The following is a 21,678-nucleotide window of genomic DNA, read 5'->3' on the forward strand; positions in this document are numbered from 1 at the left end:
CTCGATGAGTCAGGGCTAGCGCACATCTACCCTCCTCCCCCGTGACAACGAGAGTTGAGAATAACCACAGCTGGCTGCAGCCTCAAGAACCAGAACATAATCAAGGTTTGGAAATGATTGGGCTTGTCAGAAGGTGGAAGGCACTGAAATATGGATACGAAAAGTGTTGCTTGATTGGGCTGGTGGTATGTTTAAAAAGAAACTTGAGGTTTTGGGAATATGTGGCATCAGGAGGGAAAAGAGGGGACCTTTAGGGGAGGTCAGAGTGAGTGAAGAGGAGAGTGAAGCTATTTTAGGGAATGTTCTGCCTGGACTTTATGGAAGGTGCTGAGCAGGGTTTCAGGTGTGTTTAAAGAGAGCAATTTTAGACTCATTTAGACTCATTCATTTACTATGGAATTCAGACACTGAGCAGGTGCTGGGGAGACAGTGTTGAACCAAACAGACACACCAACCTGCCCCTGCCCTCCTGGAGTTTACGGTCCAGTGGGGGAGACAGACATCAAATGCTTGAGGTACAGCTGGTCTTTTCATTATGATGGTGTTTTGTCATCGAGGAGGAGAGGACCACAGCATGAGGGACCTAACCTCCCTGGGGTCAAGGAGGACTTCCTGGGGAAGGGACTGTCAGAGGAGCAGGTGTGCGCCAGGTAGACACAGGGGTGAGCCCGGGCAGAGGTGGGGTTCATGAGGAGGCCAAGATGGAAGGAGCATGACAATTGGGGACCTGAAAGAAGGATCCAAAAGCCCAGAGGGGCAGGGTAAGTGGACTGCCAGGCCAGGCTGGAGAAGTAGGGGGTGCGGATCCGCAAGAGCCCCCTGCAGGCCACACCGAGGGGCCAGGTGTTCATCCTAAAAGTGATGGGAAACTTTCAAGAGTTCATACTGGAGCCATGTGACACAGGCTGAGGGGAACCTGAAACTAGAAAAAAAAAAATAACATGGCTTCTCCAACGGCTGAGGTTGATGAAGGGAACCGGGCCTCAGATAGGGATGAGCCTCCAGGTGAACTAAAAAAAGGAGGTGAAAGGGGAAAGAACAGACTTTGGGAAGCACCTATCGTGTGCTCAGATCATGTTCTGGGTGTTTTACATGTGACTTTACATTTACAGCAGAGCTGAAATAACCATAAAAGCAGCCCTGGTCCCACACAGAACTGGAATGCATGCTTTCCCTCCCCCCTCCCTCCCCCTGCATGCTGTTCAGGCCTGAAGACTGTCAGAGAAGTTCTGGGAGAAACAGGCAGGGCCCTTGAGAAGCAAGGCGGCCAACCTACACTGCTGGGCAGTGCCAGAAATTTGGGGGGGGGTGAAGGAGTCTTAGAAACCTGGCTGGTCCAGCCACCCCTTTTATAGATGAGAAAACTGAGGTCCAGGGTTCAGCAGCAGAGCTGAAAATAAAGCCCAGATCTTCGGCTCCTCGACCAATGCTCTCTCTGCTGTTCCAGGTGTGTGTATGTGCGTGAGTGCACACACACGTCACACACATATGCCTGTGTGCATGTGTGGCTGAGACGAGGACATCCGTCTCTCCATCCATCCATAATCCAGGCTGGCCGCGATGTCGGCATGAATTAAGATGTTTATAGAAATGAAAAAAAAATGCTAAGAAAAGAAGTTAATCTCTACATGGAGGGGGGTGTCCAATTTCAGAAGGTTAATATCTTGATTTTTTTAAAATCCCTTTTCTGTTTTTTCAAAGAGGATTTGGTGTTCTCAGACCCAGCTGGGAGCTTAAGAAAACAGAGCAGTGTTTCTCTGCCTTTCCCTGCAGCTCTGGGCCTCTCTTACTGGACCTGCGGACAGGGAAGCTTGGATCCGGACCTTGGCTCAGGCCAGCCCCATGCCTCATTTCCCTCTCTGTACAGGGGCATCAGGCTTCCCTTTCTGCATCCCTCCCCGATCTGGTGGAGAAGGTTGGTCCAGCCTGAGAGTGAAAGGGCTCAGACACAGGAGGTGAGAAACAGGACTTACAGCTGAAGGTGTTTAGGGGAACTGACCTGGCAGCTGAGGAGAATCACAGGCCCTGAGGGAGACTGGAGGTGTGTGCAGAGAGAAGAGGCAGATGCAGAGTCCGTAGTGTGTCCGACAAGCCAGGAGTCCCACCTCCCCCACTTACCATCTGGGTGGACCTTGGAGCCATCCTTCCTCCTTGGAAAAAGAGATGACAGTGGGACCACACATGCACTGGATGTGCTCTTAAAGCTGAGTTTTGGGGCAAAGAGGACAACATATTTCTGGGTTCACCATTGGCGGGTGGACAGAAGCCTTGGTGTGGCCATCTGTATGCCCCAGTCAAACCCTTGGAGATCAGCCACCTCCAGGAATCCTAGCCCATCAGACCCCGAAGCTCCCTGGCCCCAAACTTCCAGGAGAGAACACCCCTCTGCAGACAGCTGGGCCTCACAGGGTAGCAGGTGAGCTGGAGCCCCACCCAGGGCTAATTGGGGTCTCAACAATTTTGACTACAATAAAAAACAAGTTCCAGTTCCTCCAGATTCCCAAGGTCAACACAAATACCTCTGCTCAAGTCTGGTGCCCTGGCCATTGCCTGGAACCCCATTATTTCTTTGCTAGTCAGAGATCTTTCTTACTAGGAAACTCAGCAATGGGATTAGAACTCAATCAAGATCCAAGTACCATCATCATGTTGCATGCCCTTGACCCTTCCCTTCCCTCGGCCTCTGTTTCCTCTCTTATAGAGTGGGAATTTAGACCAGATGACTTCCACCACAACTCCACACAATACACACACACACCCCCCACAAATTTCCTGTGACACTCATTTCAAGATTCTAAATTTCCCTGAATCTCTGCTGAGTGTCTTGCCTGCCTCTAATCAGCTCAGTCCATCCACAGCCCACGCAACCCATGCTAGACCAGGAAGCCCCTTTTCCTGACCAGATCACCTAAGCCTCAGGGCTGGCTTCTTCCCTAAGCTATGGTGCAGGGTTGGTTTTCCCCAGCTCTTACCCGGGAAGTAGGGAACAAAGGGAAAGGAAAGAAGCACTGTGACATGCCAGTCCTGACTTAAGGACTGGTACTTCCCCTATCTCACCTAATCCTGCCAACGCATTTTAAGAAGGTGGGTTACACAGCTGGGCAGAGCAGGACCCACCCAGGGATGCTGACCCCAGAACCTGTGCTCTTTCCTCTGCCTCACGACTGCATCCTTAGGTCCGCTCCATTGAAACAGGGTAGAATTCTCTGGCCAGGAGTTCTGTCCTGACTCAATTCATCAATCCTTATTAAGAGACCATAGGGTTTGTTTGACAAGGTATTAGGGGGGCAGAAAAGGTCCACGGAGCCTATGGGGTGACTCCCTTCTGGCCTCTGGAATGGGGCTCAGTCCCTCCCCCAGGGCCGTGTCAGGCCATCATCAGACACCTCTGGGCCTCTGGCAGCAGTTTTCCCGTTTGTCCTTTTGGATCCAGCAAGTTACAGCTCATTCCTTTGGCCACATTGTTCCTTAACGACATCACTTTTTCCATCTCCCTGACGGCTCAGTGCCCTTCTGCCTGAGCACTGCCTTCCAGCTGATCTCCACCTCCCCGATGTGCTGTGGATTCCGCGGATCACTGGACTGCACCCTCTCTGGGTCATCTGACATCCACGCAGCACAGAGCCCAGGTACCCACCTGTGTCTTCCCATGGTGACCCAGCACCAGGACCAACCCCTGTCCACGTGGTTGGATGGTCCATTCCCCTTCAGATTGCTCGGTGTGCTAGAGACACTGCCGTTCTCCCAGACACCTAGCTCAAAGATTCAAAGGTATCCTGCAATCTATGCACAGCTGTAGAGACCCTTCTGAGTCCCTGCCTGGGCTGGATGCTGGGGCACCATGCTAGGGCAGGCCATGGACAACTTGGCCTCCTCTTTCCTCTCCACCTCGGATCAGTCACCGAGTCCAGCTTGTTCATGACAGTCCTGTCTCCCAGCCCCTTTGCAAGCTGGAGTCACTTGGCCTCACCCACAGTTCTGCCCTGTTTCCTAGTCAAAGTCAAGCATCTGTCCCTTCTGGGACAAGCCCAGGTGCTGCGTCCTAGCCCTTCCTACAGCCTTCCTCTCTGAGCTGCTCATTCATTCACACAACCAGTATTTTTTAAGCTCTAGCTATGTGCCAGGCTCTGTGTGGATAGCACCTTTTGTTCTATTCCCCTATTGCAGCTTGGCTCTGCCCTCAATCATTTTCTAGTGAGGGAGTGTGGCAGAAAAGTGAAAGCACAGACTTTGGAGTCAAACTGATCTGGGTTGAATATTGGAACTGTCATCTATTTACCTGTAAGAGCTTAGCCCATTTGCTTCACTGTGAGCCTCAGTTTTCTCACCTGTAAAGTGGGAATGCTGCCATTCCAAAGGCAGCACTAAGTGTAATCATATTTGTACCTGGCACAATGTGCGTTTCTGGCAGAAAAGCAAGAAGGAGCCTGGAACATTTGGAGGGACTGCGAAGATTACAGAATGGCTGGTGCAAAGAGCCCTAAGCGGAACAAGGGGGATGAGGCCAGAGGGGCAGACTGGGCAGATCACACAAGACAGGAGCCCAGGCTGAGGGATGCGGGCTTGGCCCTGAGGGCCGTGGTCTCTTTGTGGAATAGCCCTGCCCGAGCACCTTTCATGTTCTCCCACTGCCTCCATCCAGCCGTGCAGATTTCTTCTGCTGGCACTCCAGGCTTTCCAATAACCTCCCAGTACAGCCCTCCCTCCCACCACTCTCAGAATAGTATGGGGAATAAAGTGGCTTCTTCCTCATACCCTCTCTTCTGGCAAGTGACTAATGTGGGGTGCTGATGAGCAGGGCAATCCGGGCCTGCTTGGTGTCCCCTCCCCCTGTATCCCACCTCCTTCCTCTTTCCTGTCAGTATGATCCAGGGGGAATCGGCTCTCCTCAAGCCTAGCATCTGAATCAAGGTTGCTTCTCCTCCCCACAATGAATGCCCAAAGGCTATGCATGGCCCAGCAAGGCCACTGGTTACCAATCAGCGCCAGGGCTCCTCTTTGAGGACAGACCAAGGCTTTGGTCTGATTACATGGGCACCAGCCATCTGAGATCACCAAGGCCAAGCTGGCAGTCAGGTGGCCCCCACGCTCTGCTCCAGCAAGGCCACCCTGCTCTCAAAGCTACAGTCATGAAAATCAAAAGAGAGAAGGGCTGGATTAGAGAGGGAGACCTGGGTCCCAGCTGTTGTTAATAAGAACACTCTTTTTTCTTTTTTTAAAAATTGAGATATAATTGACATGTAATAACGTATTACATATAATGATTTTATATGTGTATATATTATTAAATAAGTTTTGTTGATACTCATCACCATACATAGTTATAATTTTTTTTCTTGTTATGAGAACTTTTAATATCTACTCTCTTAACAACTTTCAAATATACAGTAGAGTGTTGTTAACTATAGTCACCATGATGTACATTAGACCCCCAGGACTCATAACGGGAAGTTTGTACCCTCTGACCACTTCACCCATTTCACCCACCTCCCACCCCCTGCCTTGGACAACCACCAATCTGTTCTCTGTATCTATGAGTTCAGTTTTTGTAAGATTCTACATATAAGTGAGGTCATACGGTATTTGTCTTTCACTGTCTGGCTTATTTCACTTAGCATAATGCTCTCAAGGTCCGTCCACGTTGCCACAAATGGCAGGATTTCCTTCTTTTTTATATCTGAATAATATTCCACTGTATATATACCACATTTTTTTTATCCCTTTATCCATCGATGGACGCTTAGGTTGTTTCCAAATCTTGGCTATTGTAAATAATGCTGCAATGAATATGGGTGTGCAGTTACTCTTTTGAGATAGTGATTCTATTTCCTCCAGATTAGTACCCAGAAGTGGAATTGCTGGATCATATGGCAGTTCTATTTTAATGTTTTTGAGGAGGCTCCATACAGCTTTTCCATAGTGGCTACACCAATTTACATTCCTGCCAACAGTGCACAAGAGTTCCCTTTTCTCTACATCCTCACCAACACTTATTATCTCTTGTCTTTTTGATAATAGTCGTTCTAACAGGTGTGAGGTGATAGGTCATTGTGGGTTTGATTTGCATTTCCCTGGTGATTAGTGATGTTGAGCATCTTTTCATGTACCTGTTGACCCTTTGTATGTCTTCTTTGGAATAATGTTTATTCAGATACTCTGCCTATATTTTAATTAAATGGTATGGTCTTTTTTATTGAGTTGTATGAGTTCTTTATCTATTTTGAGCATTGACCCCTTACCAGATATATGATTTGCAAATATCTTCTCTTGTTTTGTAGGTTGCCTTTTCATTTTATTGATGGTTTCCTTTGCTGTACAGAAGCTTTTTAATAGTTTACATTCTCACCTTTTAATAGAATTAATTAATTAGTCTTCGTTTCACATTCATCATCTCACTTGGAATCCCTCAACCACTGTGTGAGGGATGCTACGTGGAGATGGCTCTCATCCTTCTATGCTGTACAGGAGGAAGCTGAGGCTCACAGAGGGGCCGTGGCTTGCCCAGCTCTCACAGCTGGTTGCTGCTGAGGTCTGCTGGCTTCTGGTCTCCTCCACTAGGCTGCCCACATGGTGAGTTTGGGTCACGTCATTTGCTTAGTACCAACCCAGAATCTTAGAATTTCAGTGCTGGGAGGGACTGATGTTTAAATTCCTCTTCAGTGGTCTTGGAGAGGGTGTGAAGAAAGGGAACCCTCCTACACTGTTGGTGGAAATGTAAATTGGTACATCCAGTATGGAGGCTCCTTTATAAACTAAAAATAGAGCTACTATATGATCCAGTAATCCCACTCCTGGGCATATATCCAGGGAAAACCATGGTTTGAAAAGATACATGCACCCCTATGTTCATAGCAGCACTATTGACAATAGCCAAGACATGGAAGCAACCTAAATGTCCATTGACAGATGAATGGATAAAGAGGATGTGGTCGTATATACAATGGAATATTACTTAGCCATTAAAAAGAATGAAATAAGGCCATTTGCAGCAACATGGATGGACCTGGAGATTATCATACTAAGTGAAATAAGTCAGACAAAGACAAATATCATATGATATCACTTTTATGCAGAATCTAAAAAAAAATGCTACAAATGAACTTATTTACAAAACAGAAACAGATTCACAGATTTAGAAAACAAACTTATGGTTACCAAAGGGGAAAGATGGTGGGGGAGGGATAAACTGGGAGTTTGGGATTGACATGTACACACTACTATATTTAAAATAGAAAACCAACAAGGACCTAGCGTACAGCACAGGGAACTCTGCTAGATATTCTGTAATAACCTAAATGGGAAAACAATTTGAAAAAGAATAGATACATGTATATGTATAACTGAATCACTTTGCTGTACACCTGAAACTAACACAACATTGTTAATCAACTACACTTTAATATAAAATAAAAATTTTTTTAAATAAATGAATAAATAATAAATTCCTCCTCAGCGTTCTGACAGCATCCAGGAATCTTTCAGGGAGTTCTTCCTCTGGGAAAGGAACCAGCACAGGTAGAACAGACACTGCCATGGCCCAGTGACTCTCCTGTCTCCATCTTGTTCATTACCCCCTCACTTCCAGGGACCTCCTCTCCCGTTCCTTCCCCCGCTAACATGACCCAACTTCCTCAAAGAATCACGGTCAAAAAAATCTTGTCTGTTTTTTAGGGAACACACATTTCATTAAATTTCTACAGGAAAAAAATTCCAGGAGGGCATTCGTAATTTTTAAAAATACATTATTTCAGTTTTTTTTAATAGCCTGAATAATTAGATCCTGCAGCATGTATTTCCATGTTTGAGGACTTCAAAAGTTCTTCTCTAGCTGGTCAGGTCATTTTAGCCTGGAATAGAGCCCAAACCAGATGGACTAGATAGACTAACATCTCTGTTTTGTTTTTTTTTTTAAATTAAAACCATTTCATTGAGAGATGATTGACATACAAAAAGCTGTACATATTTAATGTATAAAACTTGTTGCATTTGGAGATAAGTATACATACACCTACGAAACCATCAAGACAATTTATGTTGTAAGCATATCCATCGCCTCCAAAAGTTTCCTCCTACCTCTTTATTTATTATTGTTGTTTTTATTATTATTTTTAACAGATTTTATTTATTTATTTATTCTTATTTTTGGCTGTGTCGGGTCTTAGTTGAGGCATGTGGGATCTTTCATTGTGGCGTGCAGGTTTTTCTCTCTCTAGTTGTGGCAGGCGGGCTCCAGAGGGCGTGCGATCTGTAGTTTGCAGCACGCAGGCTCTCTAGCTGAGGCGCACGAGCTCAGTAGTTGCAGTGCGTGGGCTTAGTTGCCCCGCAGCATGTGGGATCTTAGTTCCCCGACCAGGGATCAAACCCGAGTCCCCTGCATTGGAAGGTGGATTCTTTACCACTGGACCACCAGGGAAGTCCCCTGTTGTTGTTATTATTTTTTATAAGAACATAATGTTAGATCTTCCCTCTTAGACATTTCTAAGTATACAGTACAATATCAAGATGGACTCCAGTTTCAAGCTTGGACTAGATTCTTCCCTAGTCCATCCTACTCATTTGACAGACAGGGAAACTGAGGCTCAGGTCAGAGAGGCACTCTCCCCAATGAAATTCAGCTCCTTGGTGGCAGAGCCAAGTCTCAACACAGGTCTTTGAGTTTCCATTCAGTGCTGCTTCCATGGAGCTGCAGCACCACAGTGGCCTGAGGTCTGGGCAGCCCAGGGAAGGGGCCGGGGTACCACTTTCTGAGCAGCCCTTGGCCTGAGACAAACCTGCCCAGGCCTGAGCCTCAGACTGCTTTGATGCTCGAACTCACGCATGTGTCTGGCTCAAACGGCTGTCCCTTTGGACTGCTGCAAGGGGCTGATTAGATGTAATTGCTTTGCCTAGAGCGAGCTATCCGCTTAATAGAATCAGCTCTCAGTAATTAGCCTGCCGGAGGCTCATTTCCCTTGCTGGAGCCCTAGGGCCTCTAGGCCCTTAGTCCAACCTGTGAGTGTTGGGCTTTTGCAAGCAGTGAGGTGTAGGGTATATGTGTGGGGACCTTGGGTGTGTGGGGACAGGGGAGCTGGGAGAAAGCAGTGCTGTGAGGGCTCAACAAGGACTCCAGGTGCAGCCCTTCCTGGGGCCGGAGAATTGTAGCATTTCCAGGAGGGTCAAAGGGCCTGGAACACAGGAAATGCTCCATGAATGAACCACAGAGCGCATCTGGTCCAGCCCCCAAACTCAGTACTTCTAGCAATCATGTCAGAAGGCATCTCTTGCAGATACTATGTGCCAGGCACTGTACTAGCTCTTTGGATCCTTCTAAAATAGCCTCAACCCCAAATAGGCGAGGGAGATTAAGAGGTACAAACTTCCAGTTACAAAATAAGTGAGTCATGGGTATGAAATGTACAGTGTGTGGAACATAGTCAATAATAATGTAATATCTTTGTATGGTGACAGATGGTAACTAGACTTATCGTGGTGATCATTTTGTAATGCACAGAAATATCAAATCACTATGCTGTGCACCAGGAACTAACATAGTGTTGCAGGTCAATTGTACTTCACAAACAAACAAACAAAAAAACCTGTAGAAAAAGAAATCAGATTTGTGGTTACCAGAGGTTGGGGGTAGGGGAGGGGGTATCGGATGAAAGCAGTCAAAGGTACAAACTCCCAGTTGGGTCTAAGATAAATAAGTACTAGGGATGCAGTGTGCAACATGATGAACATAATAAACACTGCTGTATGTTGTATAGGAAAATCGTTAAGAGAATAAATCCTAAGAGTTCTCATCACAAGGAAAAAGATCTTTTTTTCTTGAATTTTGTATCTATACGAGATGATGAATGTTGACCAAACTTGATGTGGTAATCATTTCATGATATATGTAAGTCAAATCATTACGGTGTACACCTTAAACTTATATAGGGCTGTATGTCAATTATATCTCAATAAAACTGGAAGGAAAAAAAGATTTAAAAAAAAAACAAGACAGCTTGAACCCAAGAGATCAATCAGGCTGTGCTTGCATAACTTCATTGACCAGGAGCTCATTACATCCGGGCAAGCCATTGCTTCTGCAGAGGCAGAGAGAATGCTCCATCTATTTTAAGCTGAAAGCTCTTTCACTGGAGCATTTCCACACAGATCACTGGCCCCTCCTAGGCCACCCAGAACAAAGCTAATCCCTCCTCCGTGTGACAGCTCACATGTCCTCTGCATCTTTTTTCCAGGCTGAACATGCCAAGTTCCTTGGTTTTGCCATGTACATCACGCTGGTGAAGTCCCACGTTAATCTGGTTGACAGGCCTAGAACTTGCTTCTGTTTGTCAGTTCCTCTCTCCCAGTATATGGTCAGGACCCCAACATCCAGGATGACAGGTAATAGGACTCCTCTCCCGGCAGAAACAGCTGCAGCTCTACCAGATCACAACTCTACCCAAGGAGTGCCACGGTTGTGACCCAGCCCCTCAACTGAGGGAAGGACACCTAAAACCTGCTCACTGAGAATAAAGTCACCCCACCTTGCCCTCTCCCCCACCCGGATGGACACACACACACACACACACACACGCTGCCATGCATGCTCACAGGCGCCACTCAATACTCACTGGCTGATTAATCATTGCAAGTGCTATTATAATTATTGTGTTTGTTGCTGAGAACTGGCTGCCTCTGCTTGCTTCTCAGAAGCCATAAACCTGCAAAGAAGGATTTCAAGATTTGTGAGGCTGTTGACTAGATCTCCAGGCTCATTTTTTTCCATAGCAGCAACACGTTTGTCAGAGAATACAGGTCATGGCGGCTCCAGAATCTCTACTGAGGACAGGCTTAAGGGACTTAATTCTAGTGATGTGAAGGGGGAAAGTCTAGGGCACTTACCTTGCCCCAGAGGTCAGGATAGCTGGGCTCAAGTCCCAGCTCTGGCCCAGCAAGCCATGAGACCTGAAGATGCGACTCCCCTTGCCAAGCCTCAGCTTCCTCACCGGCACTGTCTGGTCTAAGCTTTCCTCTAGTTTTAATTATTCTGTGAGCTTGGCCAAACACAGAGGAGAATGTGAGTGGAGGGGAAACTGACAAGGGTTGGCGGATAGAGAGGGGGAAAAAAAGGAGATCAGGCCTGAAACTGAAAGTCTCAGGCTCACAGCCTCCTTTAGACACACACACACACACACACACACACACACACACACACACACCAGGCTGGAGAACAGCGGCTGGTTTTCTCCCAGATCTCGCTTTGTCATCACCTGCTGGCCTGCCTAAGACCCCAGTAATGTAGGGGAGGGGAAAGGGAGCGAAAGGGGGAAATTAGTAGAAAATAGTGAAACATACAAGTGGCAAAAATAGAAAAGTGGATCATACCAGTGTCAGTGAGGAGCAAGCAGACCAACCCATGCACTGCCAGGGAGAGTGAAGACCAAGACAGCCACGCTGAGGACAGCCCGGCGGTGTTTAGTGCCATGCAGTGGGCATAAGCGCTGTGACACCTCTGGGTATGCGTCCCAGTGGAAATTCCCTGCAGGTCCTTAAGGACACACACAAGGATGCTCATCTCCACGCAGTATTCAGAGTCAGAGAGGGAGGCCACCAAGGCGATCGTCTCTATGGGAAGGGATCCGTCCAATGTGGTAGGTGCAGACTTTGGACTAAGGCTTTCTGCTAACGAAGGGAGCAAGCCCGTTCCCCATGGCAACTCCATGAAGACCGGTTGGTTCTCACCCTCACTAGCAGGACACCCAAGCCTGTGTTCTGAGCTTGTCACCCAGCCCATCGGGGCAGGACTGAGAACAGAGCCAGGTGTCCACCTCCAGGGGTAGCGCTCTTCCCCCAACAGCTCCCAGAGCCTCTCCTTTGTGAACAGCTGCCTTTTGTGTTTGGTTTGGGCTTGAGATGTTAAATAAATAGTGTCTCTTGACAAACGCAAGCCGGCTGCACTGGGCTGGTTATGCTCTGTAAACCCAGACTAATCCTCCATGCCTCTCCCTACAGAAGCACACCAAGAAACACCTCAGTCATACCCTAAGTGCCCTGAATCCCATCAACCTGCCCTCGGAGGCCAGGATCCCTGGGGCAACTCTCTGTGTCAGCCACTTCCCTCTCTGCTGCAGCTCCTGGGCCCACGGGGCCCCTCCCCCTTCTCAGGCCTTCCCCTGGCTTGATGTTGAGAAGGCCCTGGACACTCCTTCTTACAGCAAACCAGGGGCTCCAGGCCCTGCCAACCCACCTAGCTCAGCCAGGGCTACTGGAACGAACGGAGGAGTGTTTCCAGAGCACCTTCTATGCCAGGTGCTGTACCAAGCGCTGTGGAGCACGGAGATGACTAAGGCCCTATCCCTGCCCTCCAGGAGCTTATGGCTTCGTCCAGCCAGGATGGACCAGAATTTCACGGCAGGCTCCGGTCCAACTAGTAATTGATAGAATCAGGATTTGAACCCCAGCTTGTCTGACTAGGAGTCAGCCCTTTCTCCCCCTACCTCACCACCTCCTGCCCCCATCTTCCAGCCAAACTGGCCAATAAAGGGGGGCTAGAAAGTGATGGACAGAGAGGCCTCTGTGCCCCTCATCTGTCAGACCACATTCTTGGCTGTTGTAGAATGAGCATTGCTAATCACAGGGCTAGGCCTGTCATTAACATCACGGAATGTCAGAGTGAGAAGAGACTTTTCAAGATAGTCAACCCTTTCATGCTATAGAAAAGGAAACCGAGGCACAGAAACACAAAGTGACTCCTCGAGTCCACCAGCTAGTTGGTAGTTGGCAACAGCACTGGGACCAAGCTCCTGGACCTGGACTCCCAGTTCAGTGCTCTCCCCACTGACTTTCTCAGGCCTTCAGACTCTCAAATTTATCTTTATCCTCTTCTTCTAAACGAGGCAGGGCTTGCTCCAGCCTTTGAAGTATCTGCAAAGTGTCACAGAAAAAGATTGCCCGGGTTTTTCTGCCCACAGGCTCTGCTGTCTGGGTCCCTGGCCTCACTGACACTGCTGGTCTCTATCCCAGCAGGTGAGGATGCTTTAAGGTCTTCACTGTGTACTGAGTACCCAAGGAAACATGTGGGGCGACTCTGATGTGCAAAGCACGGTGCTCCCACTGCGGGAGGTGTACCATGAGTAAGAAGGGTCTCTGCCCGGAGAAGATAATGAGCCAGGGAGGAAGACAAATATTAAAGAGTCAACGAGGCAGGGGGAATGTCTACTGAGTTGAAGCTTAGACAGGGTGCTGTGGAAGCCCAAAGGAGCCAGTGATTCTGATTGGAGGCAACTGGGGAATGCTTCATTGAGGGTGTGGCCTTTGAGTTGGGTCTTGAAGCCTGAATAGGAGTTCGATAGATAGAAAATGGAGAGGTTGAGGAGGTACCAGCATCCCAGCTGATGGGAGCCATGTGACCCAGGAGTGAAGCACAAAAGTACTTGGATGTGTCTAGAGCTTAGAGAGGAATGGAGTGGAATATAAAACTGGAAAATAAGCACAGGGAACTCTACTCAATACTCCGTAATGGCCTACATGGGAAAAAAATGTAAAAAAGAGTGGATATATGTGTATGTATAACTGATTCACTTTGCTGTACACCTGAAACTAATACAACATCGTAAATCAACTATACTCCAATTAAAAAAAACCTGTAAAATCGTATGTGTATGATGCTTAGTACATAATAATATGCAGCAACTAATGATAATTAAATTCTGCACCATTTATCCTAACTCTGACTGTGTCCTTTTCCTCACAAACTAAAGTCTTAAAAGCAGAGACTATACTCTCTTTTCACCTGATTCTTGGAAGAACGAGGGAAGCAGAAGCAGGCCAGGAAGGTCATGGGATGTTATAAATGAAGGGAACAGACATGCCCTGATCCAAACCCCTCCATTTATGGCTGTGCAAACCGAGGCCCCGGGAGGAGTGACTGGCCCACAGCAAGCAGGTGGCAGAGCCAGGACCCCAGCCCAGGCCTCCCAACTCTCCACCCTGTGTTCTCTATACCGGACAAGATTTCAGAAAATCCTCACACAGAAGGCTGACCAGTATAAAGATTTGAAGGATGTAAAAAAATCTCTCTCTTACTGGCCCGAAGCTTCCTCCCCTGGAGTCACCAATGGACTAAAAAAAATACAAGAATTTGGAGAAGCCACAGCTGAGCAGTTTTTATCATTTATAACAGACAGGATTGACAGAGGTGCTTTCTGACACTTGGCCTTGGGCAGAGGGTGGGACATCCCCATGGTGGGGGGGGGTGGTGAGGTACAGGCGGGTCCTGGAAGTCCTGGACAGAAGGGAGCAGGATAGGCTTCCAGGCCTTTGGCACCATCCCACCCAGGTCGAGGGCTGGCCAATGCGATTCCTGCTTGTAGGTCCTGGGGGTTACTCAGAAAACTTGACTGGCACCTGTGCAATTACACCCACTGGTCCCCCCTCCTTAAAAGAAGGGAAGGAGGAGGGGCAGGAGGAGGAGACCCTGGCTGCCCTCCTGGGCTCCAAGGGCACTGTGCTCCCCTGCTGGTGGGTGTCCTGATCTCAGACATAATGGGAGATAATAGGAAAGACCCCTGCCATGGCACGTGAGTCCTGGACTTCCCACTCGCTTTGTGACCTTGGGCAACACCCTTCTTACTCTTTGGGCCTCAGTTTCCTCATCTGTAACGTGAGAAGTTTGGGCTAGATGATCTCTAAAGGTCTTTCCAGTTCTGAAGTGCTGTAAGAACAAGCATCATCATTATTAATAATAAATGCCCTGCCCCTAAAGAGAGCTTTTTCCCTTTTCCAAAGCTCTTTCACTCATAATATCACCTTTCATCTGCACAGCAGTCTGGCCTGGTAGCCAGAGGTGAACAGACCTTGGACACATACATAGCCTTTCACACTGGAAACCAGGCTAGTGAGCCACTTGCTCCCCTAGACTGGCTTCGGGGGAACTGGCTTCTGGGGTGATTGTGGCCAGGAACACAGAACCTAACTTGAACCTGCACCCCTGGGAAGCTAGGAAAGGCAGTGCTTTTCTTCCAAAGAGCCGCAGGATGCCAAGAGGGAAAGCCTGCAATAGGCTGAGTTCCTGGCCAAAGGGGCAGGACCAAAAGTTTGTGGCGGATCAAAGAATCTGACACAACCCAAAGACCTTTGAGGGGAGGGGGAGGGGACAAAGTGCCACCAATCAAGGCCTTCCCAGCAGGCTCTGGTCAAAGACCTGAGTCTTAGGGGAGAAGACGTTGTTATAGAACCTCATATTGTCTGATTTACATGTATGTCATCCCCTTTGATCCCTTACAACAATCTGTTCAAGAGCTAGCGTGATTAGCTATCCCATTTACAGTGAAAATAAATGAAGGCTCGAGGAGTCATTATGGAGAAGAGGACGGGCTTGGAAGGCAGATGGAAGTCTCTTCCCAGCAGAATGCCCTTGGGGGATTCTCTGCACTGCCTTTAGCCTCAGTTTCTACATCTATAAAATGGACATAACCATCCCTTCCTTTCAGGATCGTGGTAAAGACTAGAGGTAATGAATGTAACGTGCCTCGCCGGATACAAGGCAGATGCTTGAAACATACTTGTTGAATGAATGGTGGAAGAAAGGGATGAATTGGGGGCACTCCTGGGAGAAGCAGTGTAGTGACTGGCAGTGACAGGTCAGCCCAGGATGTGGGCAGATGGTGCTCCTGCTTCTGGCTGGCTGCCTCCCGAGCCCACCCTCAGAGGTCTTGGGGCCTCTCCCATGTCTCTCCTCATGGCCCATGCCAGGGTCCTGTGAAGCACTCTTTGACCCTCCTTGGCAGTGGAATTTGCATTCCAGTCATTCTGCTCACTCAGCCCATCCAAGTCTGGAGTTGTTTGGAGCTAAGCAGGGCCTGTGGGATCATCTGCCGTGTCACCTCATCGAGGAGATAAGGAAGCAAGACTCTGAAGTCCCACAGCCTGCCGTCCTCGCCACCACTGCACCATGTTGACAAATGAAGAAACTGAGGCGTAGGAGGAGGTCTGCTGGCTGCTCCAGTTTGTCAGCGAGGCGCCTGAGCTGGGCCCCTCCCCCACCCACCCTATTTCAGTTAGATCCCAGTTCTGTTGGGATGCCCCGTGGTGGTGTCCAGTACTATCCCTGGCAGCCCAGCACAAGCCCAGCCTGGCCAGCTGGTGCAGGACAGGGGCCATAGATGTCAGGCCTGTCCTCGAAGGCCCCTGGGGAGCAGAGCAGCAGACCCTAGGACTGGGTGCTAGTGGCCTAGGCTACCAGCCTGTGCTTCCTCAGCCAGTTCCAGGAGCTGTGCTGACCTAGGAAGGGACACATTTCACGAGAGCAGGGCTTTCCCTTGGGTGTTGGCCCATGTGTGCCCGGTCCACAGCTGTGCCCTCCTATTTCTGAGACAGCCAGCAGCCTGGCACAGGGGAGGGCCTATGGCCTGGGAGGAGGGAAAGCTTGGCTGAGTCCAAGTGCTGACACTAACTCACTGTGTGCCCTTGCACGGCACTGGACCTCTCTGTGCCTCAGGTTCCTCAGCCACATAGTAAAGGGCAGGACAGCAAGGCCCGAGGTCCCGTCCAGCTATAGCCTGTTGTGATTTTGGTGGAGGGATGAGGGTGGGGGGGGGCGTAGAAGCTTGATTGGCCCAGTTCCTTTCCCCTTCCTTGCTTTTCTTTTTCTGTGTCGTGTCGGTTTATCTCCTGCTATCCAGGTCTCTCTGTCTCTCGCCTGCGGCTCTTTCTGTTTCCATCTTTCGCTCTGTGCCTCTCTCGCTCTGTATTTTTCTGCCTGCCTCTTCTTTTTTCTGTGTCTATGAGTCTACCTCTGGTTTTATCTCCTTGTCTGTCACACCCCCTTCTGACTCTTTTTCTCTCTCTCTTCCTCTGTAGTTATATGCGTTTCTCTGCCTACTTATCTTTCTCTGGGTCTCTCCCTCTCTCTCGCTCTCTGTCCTGCCCGGTCTCTCCGCTGCTCTCCCGTCGCTCCCCCTCCCCTCCCCCTCCGGCAGCCCCCCCCCTCCTCCCTCCCTCGGCGCGTCTCCCCAGTCCTTATTTGGCTGGGCGGGAGGGCTGGCGGGAGGAGGCGGCCTGCGGGCGGGGGGCGGGGGGCGGGAGCGGGGCCGGGCGGAGGAGGGCGGTGGGTGGTGCTGAAGGGACAGCTCCGCGGCGGCGGCGGCGGCGGCGGCGGCGTTGGCGGCTGCGGCCCCGGGGCGCGGAGTGGGTGCCCGGCGCGGGGAGCGGCGAGCGCAGCCATGCCCCAGGCCGCCTCCGGGGCAGCAGCAGCGGCGGCCGGGGCCGGGGCGCGGGCCGGGGGCGCCGGGGAGCCGGCGGCGGCCCGGGCGGGACGATGAAGCGGCAGAACGTGCGCACGCTGGCGCTCATCGTGTGCACATTCACCTACCTGCTGGTGGGCGCCGCGGTCTTCGACGCGCTCGAGTCGGAGCCAGAGATGATCGAGCGGCAGCGGCTGGAGCTGCGGCAGCAGGAGCTGCGGGCGCGCTACAACCTCAGCCAGGGCGGCTACGAGGAGCTCGAGCGCGTCGTGCTGCGCCTCAAGCCGCACAAGGCCGGCGTGCAGTGGCGCTTCGCCGGCTCCTTCTACTTCGCCATCACCGTCATCACCACCATCGGTAACTACTCGCCGGGCGGGGGGCGGGGACCCGGGGGCTGGGCGCCGGGTTCTGGGGTAGTCCGGAGCCGGCTGGGGCTGGGGGGTTCCCCCGGAGAGGGTCTAGGCGCCGAACCCCGCGCTCCCAGAAACCCGAGTTCAGCCTGACGTGTCTGCTCCGTAGGGACAGGGCTCGGGGGAGGCGTCGAATCCTGGCTCCGGACTTGACTCTCCAGCAGGGCCAGCCCTAACTTGTCCCTGCCAGGCTGTGAGAGGGCCCCAGGGGACTCTGAAGTGTGTGAGAGGGGCAGGAACGACGGGCGGCGGCTGGGGAGGAGGGGTGTGGCCGCGCCAGGCCCTGGAGCAGGGCGCCGAGTGTAAGTGGTGGGGAACGTTCGACTCCTCCGTGTCCTTGCAGATCGGCTCCCGGACCCCAGCGTGTCTACACCGACTGGGGCTTCAGGGAGACGTGTGGATGCAGGTACTTGGCACTCTGAGGCACACGGGGCCACTCTGGGTGCCTGGAACACTCCATAACTGTGGCTATGAGTACTTCTTGGGGGGTGTGTGTGTGTGTGTGTGTGTGCGTGTCTGCGTGCACGTGTGTGCCCAGCTCCAGGAGTTTAGGCTCTGCCAGCCAGTGCCTTTAATTTTCTTAGGGCAGCAGAGCTGGTGCTGGAAGCCAGATCCAGCCCTGTCTGCCTTCTTTACTGCTGTCCCAGGAAAACAGTCACCTCACAGGAATGGCCCCAGTTCTCTTCTTCCAGCCAGGGCAGACCTCAGTGTAGGAGGCCACACACACCCAGACTCTCTCACAGTACAGGCACAGGTGCACACACAGGTACACACGCAAGCTCACACAGGACATACACAGGCACACACACAAAGCGCACAAGTGGATATCCAAGAAAGAATCTCCAGTGAGGCCCTTGATGTGCTATTCAGGTGTTCAAGCAGGAATAAACACCTTACCCACTCCCAAGACTATAATTCCAGCCCAGCTCCATTACTTGTCCCGCTGTATGACCCTGGGCAAGTCCCTTCCCCTGCCTGAGTCTCAAGTTCACCTCCAGACAATGAGGGGTTGGCTGTAAATGATCTCGAGGGCTCCTCCCAGTCCTGATGTGCTCCCAGCCCACCTTCCCCCAAAGCTCACTAGGATGCCTCCAGGAGCTGTTTCCTCCATCTTTCCCATTCCTTCTCCTCTCCCTGGTCCTCCTCCTAGCCTTGGCTGAGCTCCCACGGGCTCATTGCCATTTGGCATAGCCCATGACAAGATGGCAGTGTTTTCCTGGGAGTCAACAGGAGCCGAGAGGGGTAAAAGGCAGTACTGGACGCCGTCCCTGCAGTTTGTCCACTGCAGGATTGTCCCGAGATTCCGCTGCTCTCTGGAGACCACAGGGAGCTATGCTATGTGGTTTCTGGAAGATGATGAAAAGGACCCCAGGAGTGGATGTGGCCTAGGTGGGGGCACCTCTGGGTCCTGCTGATGCTGTGAGTTTAGTGCAGGATGGTCAGACTCAGGTCTGCCCAAAGAGGGGCCTGCTTTCCTGGGAAGGACCAGACTGGGTTTTGTCCGCGTCTCCTCCCCTCTCCCACCTCCCTGCCGCCTGCCAGGGTTTCAGGAGCACTGCAGATCCTTAGACCTTCCCTCTCTCTCTCCCCACACATCACACACTTGGTGTGTGCCCCCATCTTTCCCAGTACCCTGGTGCCCAGCTCCACAGTAACCACCCAACTGACCTCCTTGCCTCCAGCCTCATTCCCCCTCAGGGCAAGCTCCCGCGGATAATGCTGCCAGAAAGAATCTCCCCAAAGCACAGCTCTGACCATACCAATACCCTTCTCAGAAGCCCTCAATGCGCCCCTGCTGCCCATGTAATCCATAAATCCATGCTCCTCATCCCAAATTTTCAGGACCTCATACCTGGCTGCAATCTCTAAGTCCAACTTAATTTCTCACTTCTTACTGACATGATCTCTCCACTGCAGCCCAACTGTCCCTTGAGAACACCTGAAGTGTGCCTATCTGGCATGCCTTTTCTCTGTCTTCTATTTATCTTGTCCAAGCTAACCTTCCAGGTCTGGTTCAAATCCCATCTCCTCCTTGAAGTCTTCCAGACCATCCCAGGCCACTGGCTCTGGATGACTGCAGGACTTCCTGTCAAGACCACCTGAGTGACACGGTGTAGGCTGTTGTGCACAGCTATTTACATTTCAGGGGGTGTATTTTGTCTCTTTAACCACAGGGGGTGTAATTAACCTCCATGGGGGCAGGGCCCTGTGGTTCCCATCTCTGTGCTCCCAGTGCCGGCACAGTACCCAGCAATACACAGGAGCACTCAGAGAATGCTACTGATGGGTTTAAGGTGTGCAGAAATGAGACGGCATCATCCTTCCCCTCCATCCCTGCCGTTTCCCAAACTGCCTGTAGTCCTCGCCAAGAGAGATGCTAAAAGCTGGGGGTAGAGGCAGACAGAGTGTGATTCTGATGATTTTTTTTATTTATAAGGAGCTTGGCAAGAGGAAAGAGAGCATCAAAGAGCTACCCTAGCTCTGTGGGGGCCCTAGACTGGCACTGCCCACTCTGCCCCACCCAACCATCACTGGCTTTTTGTCACCTCTCACTCTGGCTATGACACCTGGCTGGGAGCTGTCCATATGGGCTCAGATCTAAGAAAAACCTCTCTGGGCTGTGATCAGATGGTTGGAAAGGGCGCTATATTAGACTGATCTTGACCCAAAACCCAAAGGCAGCAGTCTGTGTCCACCTGACCCCTTTGGGGACCCAAATGGGTCTCCTGAGAGACTGGGAATCCCTTTGGGATAGAATAATGACAAAATCTCCCATTCATTCAGTGCCTTAGTGATCACAATGCACTTTCATCTCATTTCTTGAGTCTCAGCCTTCATAGCTCAGGGAAGTTGCCAGGGCAGGTACTGTTAGCTCCCTTGCACAGATGAAGGCATGGAGGCTCAGGAAGGGGAAGGGACTCCCTCAAAGTCACGCAGCTGGTGAGCAGTGGAGTTAGTTAGAGCAAGAAGCAGGGACTTCTGACTCTAAGCCCAGTGTTCCTTCCCCTGCTGGTTTCTTGGCTGCTTCCTCTGCCTCCATATGCTGTGAAGCCCAAAGCCAGCCAGGATTGGCATGGCCAAGACGTGCTCAATCATGCCAGCTTGCAGGGCGCTCATGGGCAGCCCTGATTGGTTGAGGGTCAGCAGGGTCTGAGTTAGTCATTCACCTGGTTAGTCACAGTCTCCACTAACTGCGAGGATTCCTCCAGCTCCCTCGTCCCTAGTCTCCCAGACAGGAAACCCTTCCTTTGTTGGGCCCTAAGTTCATCAAATGCAAACGGAAACTCTTTTTTGGGAAAGCGTAACCTCTCTAGCTGTTGAGTCATTAGGCTCCTCCGGGGCCCCAGCCACATCTATTCATAGCCTGGAGGCTGTCAGAGCAGGAAGGGGCCTTGAGATCAGCTGGTGCCACCCCCTCCTCTTACCGAGAAGGAACCAAAGAGGTGATGGGAATAGGGTAGTCAAACCTGACTCGCAGGCCCCCGCTCCTTCCACTTCTGCAGACTGCTTCTTTATTTATTATTATTATTAACAGCAGCAACGGCAACAATACTAATAGCAGCCACCATTTATTAACTACTCTTTGGCAGGCTGTATACAAGACACTTCATTTATATTCCCATTCAGTTCTCTCCCTAACCCTTCAAGATGGGCATTATTATCCCCATTTTTCAGTGGTAGAACCTAAGGCTCTGAGTGTAAATGACTCACCATGGCCTTGTGACTTGAAAGTATAGATTCAGTGGAGCCTCTCTGAGTTCCATGCCCTGTATTTTTTACCAATTCTTTCTCTACTTCAAGAACCCAGCCCAGACCCTTGTACTTTGGGGACGCCAAGTAGCCAAGGCTTGTCTCTTCCTCTGGCAAAACCCTCCCTAGAAAGAGAGGGCCTCTGGCTCCAGCACGCTACAGCCAGCCTCTGCTCTCCTGCACCCTGGCCCCTGACCAACCCAGACCACGTGCCACAGCTGTGCCCAGCACCAGGCCCTCCCGGAGACTGCCATGGGCTCACAGGTGTCCGTTCTCCCACCGCAGGTCCCTGGATTCCTTGTGGC

At 50.7% G+C, this 21,678-nt stretch overlaps 1 protein-coding gene across 1 annotated transcript in view; it reads left to right on the forward strand.

Annotated features, from left to right (window-relative positions):
• Nucleotides 1-17,287: 17,287 nt before the first annotated feature.
• The window catches only part of KCNK3 (potassium two pore domain channel subfamily K member 3), a 35,747-nt gene continuing 31,356 nt past the window's right edge, over nt 17,288-21,678 (forward strand). Inside the window, exon 1 of the mRNA XM_061211304.1 lies at nt 17,288-17,570. Within this exon, the coding sequence (XP_061067287.1) occupies nt 17,288-17,570 (283 nt within the window). The remainder of the gene's footprint in view (nt 17,571-21,678) is intronic.

The sequence above is a fragment of the Eubalaena glacialis genome, chromosome 14 (assembly GCF_028564815.1).
Source record: "Eubalaena glacialis isolate mEubGla1 chromosome 14, mEubGla1.1.hap2.+ XY, whole genome shotgun sequence".
Lineage (NCBI taxonomy): Eukaryota > Metazoa > Chordata > Mammalia > Artiodactyla > Balaenidae > Eubalaena > Eubalaena glacialis.